The sequence below is a fragment of the Lethenteron reissneri genome, unplaced genomic scaffold (assembly GCF_015708825.2).
Source record: "Lethenteron reissneri isolate LAM-NWPU_2019-01 unplaced genomic scaffold, ASM1570882v1 scaffold_1581, whole genome shotgun sequence".
Lineage (NCBI taxonomy): Eukaryota > Metazoa > Chordata > Hyperoartia > Petromyzontiformes > Petromyzontidae > Lethenteron > Lethenteron reissneri.
Genome location: NW_026891313.1, coordinates 14740 through 27728, shown reverse-complemented (window position 1 = coordinate 27728; position 12989 = coordinate 14740). Strand labels below are relative to the sequence as shown.

Here is a 12989-nt window from a genome sequence, read left to right as displayed (position 1 = left end):
ATGTATGTGTGTCTAAAGTCGATGTCTGTCTGTGTGAGTCCATGTATGTGTGTCTAAAGTCGATGTCTGTCTGTGTGAGTCCATGTATGTGTGTCTAAAGTCGATGTCTGTCTGTGTGAGTCCATGTATGTGTGTCTAAAGTTGATGTCTTTGTGCGTGTGGGCCAATGTTTGTGTGTAAGTCCATGTGTGTGTCTGCACATGAAACAGGAGTTGTGTTGAGATGTTAAAACACAAAACAGAAACCTTTCGCAAGGAATCATGTCACTGAATTAGCCACACGAGGTGCTACTACTGTACGTGTTACATACTATTTTGGTCTTTCGCTAAGTCACCTAGATAGGTTAAACATTAATATGTGTACACCTCCCACCGCCCCTGTACCCCCCTACCCCTCCTGCACCCCTCATCCAGCAGTGGGTAGAGTCTACCCTACGTGATATTGACTCTAGACGTGTGCATTGAGAAAGGTATCCAAGGAATGTGCTTAAATAAACAACTTAGAGGCCAATCTTAATTTTAGAACTTAGAGGCCACAATCGATTCTTGGCCAGAGCCTAAGCCACCACCCCTTGCTAATAAGTGACGTGTCGAGTCAACAGCCCACTGAGTCAACACTAAGGACACTGAGCCCTCAACACAGACGCGGGCGGGGTGGGTGGGTTGGAGAGCAGAGACCTCCACTCTCGGTCAAGTCGCGTGCTGACTCGCATCTTGCAGGGCTACTGCTGCTGCTACTGCTGCACCATTGCTGCTGCTGCTGCTGTGGTGCTGTTGCTGGTACCTCTATCAGCCAAGCCTCTCATCATCACCTGCTCCTGTGTGGGTGAGTGGGTGGATGAGTGTGTGGGTGGGTGAGTAGGTGAGTGGATGAGTGGGTGGGTGAGTGGGTGGGTGAGTGAGTGGGTGGATGAGTGTGTGGGTGAGTGTGTGAGCGACTGGGTGAGTGAGTGAGCGACTGGGTGAGGGGGTGGGGTGGGTGGATGAATGGGTGTGTGAGTGGGTAGGTGAGTGTGTGGGTGAGTGTGTGAGCGACTGGGTGGGTTAGTGTGTGAGCGACTGGGTGAGTGAGTGAGCGAGCGACTTGGTGAGTGAGTGGGTGGGTGAGTGGGCGGGTGAGTGGATGAGTGTGTGGGTGAGTGTGTGAGTGGGTGGATGAGTGAATGAGTGGGTGAGTGAGTGACTGGGTGAGTGGGTGAGTGAGTGTGTGAGTGGTTGGGTGAGTGGGTGGGTGAGCGACTGGGTGAGTGAGTGGGTGTGTGAGTGGATGAGTGGGTGGATGAGTGTGTGGGTGAGTATGTGAGCGACTGGGTGAGTGAGTGGGTGGGTGAGTGTGTGAGTGGGTGTTGAGTGTGTGGGTTAGTGTGTGAGCGACTGGGCGAGTGAGTGAGTGAGCGATTGGGTCAGTGAGTGAGTGTGTGAGTGTGTAGGTGGGTGTGTGAGTGAGTGGGTGTGTGAGTGGGTGGGTGAGTGAGTGTGTGAGTGTGTAGGTGGGTGGGTGAGTGGGTAGATGAGTGTGTGGGTGAGTGTGTGGGTGAGTGGGTGGTGAGTGTGTGTGTGAGTGAGCGAGCGACTGTGATGAGTGAGTGAGTGGGTGTGTGAGTTGATGGGTGATTGAGTGGGTGTGTGCGTGGGTGTGTGAGTGGGTGGGTGAGCGACTGGGTGAGTGAGTGGGTGTGTGAGTGAGTGAGTGGGTGAGTGGGTGGGTAATAATATAATAATAGTACAATTTGTAACGCGCGCAAATTTGCAGACGTAGTGGCCGCAACTCAGAGGCGCGGAGCCAAGCTCAGAGTCACTCAAAAGCACGTGGTTGTAGAGGTGAGTTTTTAAGTGTCTCTTGAAGGAGGCGATTGAGGTGATGCTGCGAATGTGCAGAGGGATATCGTTCCAGACTGTTGGGGCTGCCACCGAGAAGCGGCGCGTAGACACGATGACCATCCTGGATCTTGGTATCGAGAGGAGGTTGTGAGTCGCGCTGCGCAGGCATCTGCCGTGTGCTGAGCTGCAAGTTGTCAGTAATGAAGAAAGATACGGCAGGCGGATATGAAGGCGTTGTGGCAGAGGCAGGCGGTCTTGTATGTGACCCTGCTGGCGATGGGGAGCCAGTTGAGAGCGCGGAGACAAGCTAGTGAGTCGAGGCGGGGATGAGTGTGGGCAATGACGACGCGTGCCAGGTTATTTGGTAGTCTTTGAAGCTTCTTTAGGTTGCCAGCAGAGGTCCGGACTAGGACGGAGTTGCAATAGTCAAGGCGAGACCCAACTATGCAACATGCCAAAGTGTTGGCAATTTCAGTAGAGATGAGAGGACGTATGTGTCTAAGAGCCTTCAGGTGAAAGTTACATGAGCTGATGATATGGTTGGTTTGACGGTCGAAGGATAAAGTTGAATCGAGGATGATACCGAGGTACCTGAAGTGGTCGGTGAACTTGTTGATGTGACCGAAGATGTGTATGTGTGTGGGGAGTGCTGCTGAATTGAGACGTTGCTTGTGTAGTGACATAAGAAGGGAGGGGCTGCTGGGGGCTCTGGAATCCCAGGCAAGTCCAGACGCTTAAGCCTCTGGGTGCCAGGCACTGGGTTCCCAGGCGCTTAAGCCTTTTTGGCGCCGCCAACGGGGGGGGGGGGGCTGTGTGTGCTCTGTGGGATGTCTGGTGGCGCACACGGCCCCACCCCTCGTTAGACTAGGCATAAAGGGAGAGCTCCCTGGACGATCAGGGCCCAGTTGTAACTCAAGACCCAAGACCCACGACCAGCCATCTGAAGACCCTGGGATGCTGCGAGAGCCAGCGCTGGGACTCTGGAACTCCCGACTCTACGACCTTGTGAGGGCGAGTTGCAGAGCGTAGCCAGAGTAGAGTATCTAGGCTGTGTAGCTAGGCTGTAACAGAGTATCAGGACTGTTGGAGAGTTGGACTGTTGGAGTGTTGTATTGTAATAAAGAAGTTACCTCTACAAGTGTCTCCGGAACCCGTTACACTTGGTACCTAACATGATGGCCACTGACTTTTTCGGATTAAGGGCTAGGTTGTGTGCAGTGAACCATTGTTGCATGGCGGTGGTACATTCCGAGAGCCTCTCGAATCCAGATGCATTGCTAGAATCGATGGCGGTGAATATAATCGTGTCATCCGCGTATGAGTGATGCTTAACACCGAAGCTTGCAATGAGCCGGCCGATCGGGGAAGTGTAGGCTGTGAAGAGCAGGGAACCTAGTACAGAGCCTTGGGGAACCCCCCATTTTGAGGGTGTGGAGTTTATCCTGTTATGTACGAAACTTGGGAACCCTAGCTACATACAATGTCTGCTGCCAGTTTTATAGGGCTGAACATTGAAAATGTCTAAGTGTACAATTATTGCGATTACCATGTCTCTATAGTCGTGGTTGAAGAGACATTGTAATGTTTTTAAACTATTTTATCTTTTCCTGTAATTTCTTGAAATTCTCTTTTGGCGGGTTAAGTAAAAACATGCCTTACAATGGCTGCCCATAAAAAAATTGTTTTAATGCATTTGTTTTCTGCCTATTTGTTTTAGTGGCCAGGTACTGGGCCGATTCTGCTGCGAGACCCGAGTGTGTGCTTCGCCGGGGAGAGATGTAAAAATGTAGGTGAAGAATGAAATTAAAATTAATAAAAATAAAATAATAAAAATCACGACGTTTCGGAAGCAACACAAGCTTACGTCTTCAGGTGAAACTGTCACAGCCAAATATCTGTATCACTTGAAGACGGAAGCTTGTGTTGCTTCCGAAACGTCGTGATTTTTATTTTATTTTAATTTCATTTTTTACCTACGTGACTTTACCGAAAAAAACTAAGAGTATGATTCCTTGCAGTCGTGAAAGCTTCAAATCTCGAAGATATCAAAATGGACGAGCGGTGCATGCATCATGACGATGAGGAGCTGCAGCAGCAGCAGTCTCCAAACAATTGGAAGGCTCCTTCACTCACCATGCAGAATGCAGCTCAGTATGTGCAGCAGTATCCTCCTGCCTTGGCAGAGGCAGCAACCCAGACTTGTCAGTCTCCACAGGCTCAGCCAGTTGAGCACACCCCACAAGTGCCTAAGGTGTCTTCTGGCAGCAGTCAGCGAGCGAGTGGAGAGGCGGCTTCTGATACGAACTCCCAAGGTGATCACTTTGACTGCCCCTTGTTCACACACGCATGCTGCTGTCTAGCTATTAAGACACATTTGAGGTTTTTGTAAATTATATAATTTCACTAATAGGGGTTTTCCCCTTTTTTCTGGCAACAAAACTGACACCTTTTGCAAGGAATCATACTTACATTAACCACAATACTTGCAGTCAAATGCAAACAATAAACACAACTCTGATAATGTATGCATTGTCTTTGAAACTGATTGGTCCACACCAGAGACATCTTTCTTTAGAGCCTCGTCTCATATGGTGTTCGACCATTTGACTGCAAGTATTGTGGTTAATGTAAGTATGATTCCTTGCAAAAGGTGTCAGTTTTGTTGCCAGAAAAAAGGTGAAAACCCCTATGAGTATATTTTGGTACTGGCAAAGGAGGTCCCATGATGACGCCTTTTGGCGTCATCTGGTCGAACACCATATGAGACTAGGCTCTAAAGAAAGCTGTCTCTGGTGTGGACCAATCAGTTTCAAAGACAATGCATAAATTATCAGAGTTGTGTTTTTTGTTTGCATTTGACTGCAAGTATTGTGGTTAATGTAAACATGATTCCTTGCAAAAGGTGTCAGTTTTGTTGCCAGAAAAAAAAAAGGGGAACAACCCTATTAGTCTATATTTTGCTACTGGCAAAGGAGGTCCCATGATGACATCATTTCAATGTATTATTCTGAAAGAAATTGTCCCTGCGTGTACTCGCCTTACCTGTCCGCTTTTTGCCACTTAACCAAATCCTCAGGCTGCGTGAAAGTGGTGCACGACATGCTGATGACTGAAAGCAACTGTGGCAGCAATTGGCCATCCGACCAAAAAGACATATTTCACCTCCTGGTAGTTACCTGCTTTCGTTTAAATTCCTCGTTTTCCGCACTCATTGACATGTTAATGTTGTCTCTAACCCCTCCCTCTCTCTGCCACCGCCCCCTCTGTCTATTTAAGGCCACTCCACAGAGACGATCTCCCTCTCTGTACCTGTGTCACTCTCTCTATGTATCTTGGTGATATCTGTCTGCTCATATGTCTGTCTATAGTTGTTCTGGTTAGAATTTTTTGTTGCTATTTCATTTATACCTGATGATGATTGCTTGTGTTGCAATGGAAACGTCGTGATTTTTATTTTTATTTTATTTTACTTTTATTAATTTTAATTTTTTACCTACGTGACTTTACCGAAAAAACCATAAGAATATGAAACCTTGCAGTCACGAAAGCTTCAAATCTAGAATTCACAATAAGCATTTGATGTTTTAAAGAATTTGCTCTGCGGTCTGTATGTATGTAGGTGCACGGGAGAGAACATTTTGAAATATTAAAAAAAATCAAGGAAAGCCTGGAGCTGGTCCGAATGCTGCCCAAGGATGTTGTGAATGTGTTGCGCAACCTGCAGCAACAACGGTACGTGAACACGAAATAGACACATCGCTGCTCGTGCGAGACAAGTTCCCGATTGCTGCTGTAATTAAATGGTAGCAACAGAAGGGAAGTAATAAAATGATAAAAAGAAAAATAATAAAATAATTCTCACGACGTTTCGGCCACAACGCAAGCAGCCGTCCTCAGGTGAAAACCAGGTCTGTCGGAAAGACAGCGTCTGAATGAAACAGCAAACGTGCTTGGAGCATGTATATAAGCTGGGTTGGAAGGGGGGGGAAAGGGGGAGCCTTGACAAAATAATTTGCATATCAAGAGGAATTTAGCATATTTCCATATCCCCTCCCTTTGATGCTGCTAATCCTGCATAATGCACGGGCATGAGTAGTACTAATCACATACCTGCATTTGCCATAAATATGCTAAATTCCTCTTGATATGCAAATTATTAGTGAATAATGTTTTCTCCTGGAAGAATCGTTTTAATTTTAAATCATTCACAGAGAATGTTTTGTATTATTGCAACGAAATACATTTGACAACGCTTTATTAAATTTGACATCCTGCACCGAAATTTTAATTTGAAGCTGTTATTTGTTTGCCTGTTGACTGTTCGACTTTCAAACAGCCATTATTCAATTCATGTTCATGCTGATGCAAATCTGTCTTGATTTTCCAGCTGCTACTCCATTATACACTGCACAACTACATAATGTTACATACAAATCTGACATGTTACATACAAATCTGAATTTGAAGGTACTATTGGTTTCACAGTGACACTTGCTCACCTACTTTCAAGCAGTCATTGCCATCCGGTTAGAGCAATGCAGTTGCGAAGTTTGTTCCAATTGACGTGATTGACAAACGGCTTCCTGTTGGATGCACCAAAGTGTTGCTTTTTAAATCCTTTATATTAAGTTCGCTTGCTTGCGCGCTTACGACCGTGCAAATCTTTTGGTCGTTTTTTAACCCACTTCCCGTGATCCAATCGAGCTGACATTTTGCACGCAGACTCGTTGTGCGTGACAATTTATTTTCGTGAAAAAAAATTTCCTACATTTTCCACTTTTTAGGAAAACATTTTTGTCATATTTAATTTAAAATACCAATGTGATAAAAATAAAACTCTTACTCAAGAAAAACAGAAATGAATAATAAAATAAAACCGATGCCGCCACGCATATAAAGGATTTATAGTGAAAAACTTTGTTTTTACGGGTTAATTTTTTTATTTTGGATTCGAAATGTTGGAAAGGCAATGCTTTGCAAGATCACATTTTTGTATTTTATTAATATTTTCCTCTGACATACTATATGGGAGATGCTGAGCATGACAGAGGCATGGACACTGAACTTTCTGTATAATTCCCGACTGGTATGTGTGAGTTGGTAAAGGTGTGAAGCATCAACATACGTGGAGATTTGTGCATGGCTCGCTGTGGGCAATGTATATAGGATGGTCACCCACGCTGAACCCAACCTAGCTTATGAGATCAGATGCATTGCAGTTGATGTTGTGATAAGCATGTGGGGCATTATCAGAGTTTAACTCATTGGAATGTGGATTATATCTTCATATTTTAACTTTAAGCACATGTCCATCTTATGATCCAAATGGAAAATATCTAAAAATAGATTTCCATATTCAAAAATTATGCAATATATCAATATTCAGTGTCTATGTAATGTAAATAACTCCCATGTTGGTTATGAATACTGAGCAGTAGTTCATTGACATCAGGTTGTGCAATGAGAAAAGATGCAGTTGTCATGTGCATCAACCACTATTTTTTTGGGTTTTTAAAATCCTTTATATTAAGTTCACTTGCTTGCGCGCTTAGGACCGTGGAAATCTTTTGGTCGTTTTTTAACCCACTTCTCGTGATCCAATCGAGCTAACATTTTGCACACAGACTCGTTGTGCGTGACAATTAATTTTTGTGGAAAAATTTTTCCTAAATTTTCCACTTTTTAGGAAAAAAAAATGTTTCACTAACACAATCATATATTTTTCCTAAACACAGAAAATTATTCAAGAAAACAACAAAAATGTACAATATAAACAATCATACAAAAACTGAAAACTTTATAATCCTTATATACGACTTTCCTTATATTTAATTTAAAATACCAATGTGATAAAAATGAAACTCTTACTCAAGAAAAACAGAAATGAATAATAAAATAAAACCGGTGCCACGCATATCAAGGATTTATAGTGAAAAACTTAGTTTTTACGGGTTAATTTTTTGGGTTTTTTCTCCCTCCCAGATACGTGACGGAATTGCGTGGCAGGCCGTTCAACCTCAGCCGACACGGAAGCGAGTGTTCACAGGAAGTCTTGGCCGGCAGCCAGGGACCCTCCAGTGCCGGCGAAGGTTCCTCACCAGGTGACGCAAGCTCTCCCTGCTCGGCGCAGCACATTTCTCTGCAGGGAACGTGGCACGCGGTAGAATTGAAAGACGTGACACAATTTACCACAAAGTGATACGCAGTCTTCTTGGTTCTTTCGGTAAAGTCGTCACGTAGAAGGGAAGTAATAAAAGAATAAAAATAAAACACGATAAAATACAATTCTCACGACGTTTCGACCACAACGCAAGCAGCCGTCCTCAGGTGAAGAACAGGTCTGTCAGACGCTGTCTTTCCGACAGACCTGTTCTCCACCTGAAGACGGCTGCTTGCGTTGTGGCCGAAACGTCGTGAGAATTATTTTATGAAGTTTTATTATTTTATTACTTCCCTTCTACGTGATGACTTTACCGAAAGAGCCAAGAGGATGAATTCAATATTACTCGTATATGTGTTGAGGTGTAAATGGTTTTATTGCGAATGCTCATCCACTGGTTGCAGGCGTTGCACAGAATGTTGTGACGGGTGAAGCGAGTGGATCCAATGGTCCCCCACGGCCACCGGACGGAGACAACCCACCGGCCCGGCTTGGAACCCTGCCGGACAGCGGCAAGCCTGGCAACGCTCTTTACAAGTAAGTGCCCTTTAGGTGCATCATCGTCGCCACCTTTAAACATCGTCGTCATTTTTCGATTTAAAGCTTTCGTGACTGCAGGGATTCATCTTCTTGGTTTATTCGGTAAAGTCACCACGTAGAAGAGAAGTAATAGAATAATAAATATAAAACATAATAAAATAATATAATAATATAATATACATGATAAAATAATTCTCACGACGTTTCAGCCACAACGCAAGCAGCCGTAACGTCGTGAGAATGATTTTATTATGTTTTATTTTTATTATTTTATTACTTCCCTTCTACGTGACTTTACCGAAAGAACCAAGAAGATGAATCCCTGCAGTCACGAAAGCTTTAAATCGAAACGCAAAGTTCGTAATGCAGTTTGGGCTGATTTTTGCACTGGGATTTCCAATAAAAAATGTCATTATTTCCCATAGGGATATACAGTACAAGCAATGTAAGTGTTGCTTCACATGTTATTTCTAATCGCAATGTTGACGGAGTAAAAATGTGCAAGTTAATGTAATACAGCCGTACAAAGTACTTGTTCGTGCTTCTTGTATTTGGTATTAACATTTTGGAGCCTTGTGTGTTGTTGTTTTTTCGTGTCTCAAGCTTCCTGAAACAAATCGACTGCTTGGAGTTTTTGGAGAATTTCACTTCACGTGGATTGTCGAGTGTCCAACAGCTGATGGACGTTACTCTACAGGCAAGTTCCTACGGACGCTTCCATGCAAACTACGCGTGTTTTTTAACGTTTACAAGATTGGGATTTATTTTAAAGTTGTGCAAGTTTTTCTGCAACATAAAAAATGCACAAAGAAGCTTGGAGAAGATGGAAGGTTGGAATTAAACTTGTAAAGAGTTAATACGTGTGTGGGTGAGTGGTGAGTGGTGAGGGTGAGTGGTGAGCGTGAGTGGTGAGGGAGAGGGGTGAGTGGTGAGGGAGAGGGGTGAGTGTGAGTGGTGAGGGTGAGTGGTGAGGGTGAGTGGTGAGTAGTGAGGATTGTCGTGCCACAAGAGGGGGCTCTGGGACCCTAGGCAGAGAAGCCCTTGGCGGCAGGCGCTAGGATCCCAGGCACCCCAGACACTTAAGCCTCTTGGCGCCAGGCGCTAGGATCCCAGGCACCCCAGACAGTTAAACCCCTTGGCGCCACCAACGGGGGGGGGGGGGGGCTGTGTGCGCTCTGTGGGATATCTGGAGGCACACACAACCCCACCCCTCGTTGGGCACGAGGCATAAAAGGGCAGCTCCCTGGCCGATTGGGGCCAGTCGCAGGTCAAGACCCGCCAGCCAGCCAGCTTAGGACCCTGTACCCCCTCGTCCCGCTTGTCCTTGTAAGGGCCGGGGCGCTGTGAGGGCCAGTGGTGGGACTCTGGGACTCCCGGCTCTACGTCCTTGTGAGGGCGAGTTCCGAGGAAGCCAGAGTCCAGACCCGCACCTTGGCTGGGTCGGGTCAGGTAGCCTCCCCTAGGGTAGTTGTAGCCGGAGGACCCCAGAGCGTAGCCAGAGCAGTGTACCTAGGCTGTGTACCTAGGCTGTGTACCTAGGCTGTGTCGCTAGGCTGTGTATTTAGGCTGTGTACCTAGGCTGTGTCGCTAGGCTGTGTACCTAGGCTGTGTATCTAGGCTGTGTACCTAGGCTGTGTCGCTAGGCTGTGTACCTAGGCTGTGTACCTAGGCTGTGTACCTAGGCTGTGTATCTAGGCTGTGTACCTAGGCTGTAACAGAGTATCAGGACTGTTGGAGTGTTGTATTGTAATAAAGAAGTTACCTCTACAAGTGTCTCCGGAACCCATTACACGTGGATACCGAAACATGCAAATAAAAAACATTGACAACTGCAAAAAAGTAGATGGGCTTGGGCAAGGGAACATCACTGGACTGCATTGTGGCTGGGAAACAAGACCAGTGTTGGAATGGCATCCAAAGTAGAGCACACATCACCAAGATGACCACCACAGAGATTCGATTTGTGAGAAGATTAGTTCGTGTGTAGTTGATAGATGGATCGTGGTCACATAGCTCGAGTGAGGAGGCTGAGGAGTCCTGATCCAGTAGTGGGTACAAAACAAACACATTCCTCCTGCGGAGGGAGCGGGTAGGAACGTTGGGTTGCTCGGTCAATGGCCAACTGTGAGGGCGGGCACAAGCCGGCGTGAGTAGGTGAAACGTTGAGTTTTATAAGGGCACCACGGGGTGACCAGCCCCTCCCCATCCTCCCCTCCCCTCCCCACCCAGCCCCACCCCTCCCCACCCAGCCCCTCCCCACCCTCCCCACCCAGCCCCTCCCCACCCAGCCCCTCCCCTCCCCACCCAGCCCCACCCACCCCACCCAGCCCCTCCCCACCACACCCTCCCCACCCAGCCCCTCCCCTCCCCACCCTCCCCTCCCCACCCAGCCCCTCCCCTCCCATTTTTGGATGCACGACGGACAGACACAATAATCCCCTGTGGGCTGGTGGAACCAGGTGGTTCCTACCGGTAATACCGACTGATTTTGTACATTAATTGCTCTGAGGAATACACGTCGTCAGAAATTTGAAGAATGTATCGTACACTATGGGAACCTCATTTGCCAGTAAAAATATCATAATTGTTTTTTTACCCTTCTATCTGGCAACAAAACTGACACCTTTTTACAAGGAGTCATGTTTGTATAGACCGCAATACTTGTCTCGGGTGTGGACCAATCAACTTCAGGGACAGTGCACATTATCAGAGTTATGTCTTTTGTTTGTATTGTATTATGACTGCAAGGTATTGTGGTCTATACAAACATGACTCCTTGTAAAAAGGTGTCAGTTTTGTTGCCAGATAGAAGGGTAAAAAACCAATTATCAATGTTGGATCGCTGAACAAAATTTGGTGTGTGTGCATATTTTCTGTGTTTCGCTGGATTTTAGGACTTGGATGAACTGGGAGTCCCAGAAGCCAAAAAGCGACTGCTATTGAGTGGAATCGAAGAGCATGGCGTGTCCACCACGATCTCCAGCGAGACGACACTGCAGCGCTCGTCCAGTGAAGAGACAGTCCACCTCAGCTCCGAGGACGACGACGATGACGGCATCGACACCAAGGACGGCATCCTTGCCAAAGTGTTCCCAGCGCTGCGGCCCTCTGGCAGGAATCTGTCCTCTGTCGGCAATCGGTATCGCAAAAGCAGCATTGCCAAATACAATTTGCGAGCGTACGCTCGCCAAGCCGTTGCCCTTCCTCGTGCTGGCAGCTGGGGAGGCAGTAGCAGCCTGGAGGTGCCCAGGAGCAAGATGCCAAAATTCTCTTCATGCTCTGACATCGAAGAAGAAGAGGGGCTGGAGTGAGGAGAGGAGGGGGGTAGCGATAGATGGATGATGGTGGGAGGTTGTGTGGGCCGTGGGATGCACTTTGTATGAAAAGCCCTTGGGGTAAATAAGCTGGTGTCTTTTGATTGAAAGCTTTCGTGACTGCAGGGATTCATCTTCTTGGTTCTTTCAGTAAAGTCACGGTCGACAGACCTGTTCTCCACCTGAGGGCGGCTGCTTGCGTTGTGGCCGAAACGTCGTGAGAATTATTTTATTATGTTTTATTTTTATTATTTTATTATTTTCCTTCTACGTGACTTTACCGAAAGAACCAAGAAGATAAGCTAGTGTCGTTTCACTCGCAGTTTCAATAACTTCCTTTGAGCTTCTTCTTGGTTCTTTCGGTAAAGTCACGTAGAATGGAAATAATAAAATAGTAATACTTTTTTTTTATAAATTAATTCTCACGACGTTTCGGCCACAACGCAAGCAGCCGTCCTCAGGTGAAGAAACAGGTCTGTCGAGAAGACAGTCTGTTTTTATTTATTTATTATTATTTTATTTCCATTCTACGTGACTTTACCGAAAGAACCAAAAAGATGAATCCCTGCAGTCACGAAAGCTTTAAATCGAAATTCCTTTGAGCTTGTTTGCATAGTTTTTTTTTTACAGAATGCAGTTAATAGAATATAAAGTAGCATCTTGGCTTTACCACCCAAGGCAGGAACTTGTCTCTTCCAAGAAAGAAGTGACTGACTTGTCAGTTTTGTTCCTTCTTAATTTTGGAGCTTTCGTGACTGCAGGAATTATTCTTTGGTTTTTTCGGTAAAGTCACGTCTACAGATAAAACGTGCCGTTTAAGTCATCTCGAGTTGAAATATACAACTCGTTTTGTTTCCATGCAGAGGAGATAGCCATGTTCAGAGCAATGTGCTTTTTTGTTGTGTTGCATTTGCTCGACTGTTCAAAGATCGTTTCAAATGTGCATCTATTGGAAGGATGAACACGAAGTGGGAAGGTTTTTGCAAAATCAGATTTTCTCATACTCCAGAAGATTGTTGTACGGGGCCTGTCTGCTCTCACCTACTTGATAAAAACCCCAAAAATGCCTAAATAAAGTTGATTTGTGACATGTTCCATTCTGCAAAGTTTTATAGACTTTGCTGCTGGTAGCAGATGTAGAGAGAACAACACCTG

The 12989-nt window shown here is 45.8% G+C and overlaps 1 protein-coding gene across 1 annotated transcript; it reads left to right on the top strand.

Moving 5' to 3' along the window:
- Positions 1-2396: 2396 nt before the first annotated feature.
- On the top strand, positions 2397-12234 carry LOC133362698 (tumor protein p73-like). Its single transcript, XM_061581620.1, has 9 exons — positions 2397-2419; positions 3538-3594; positions 3861-4132; positions 4897-4988; positions 5440-5552; positions 7803-7921; positions 8385-8517; positions 9124-9217; positions 11415-12234. The coding sequence occupies exons 1-9, from the start codon at positions 2397-2399 to the stop codon at positions 11829-11831; spliced, it is 1320 nt and encodes a 439-aa protein (XP_061437604.1). The 3' UTR covers positions 11832-12234.
- Positions 12235-12989: the final 755 nt, after the last annotated feature.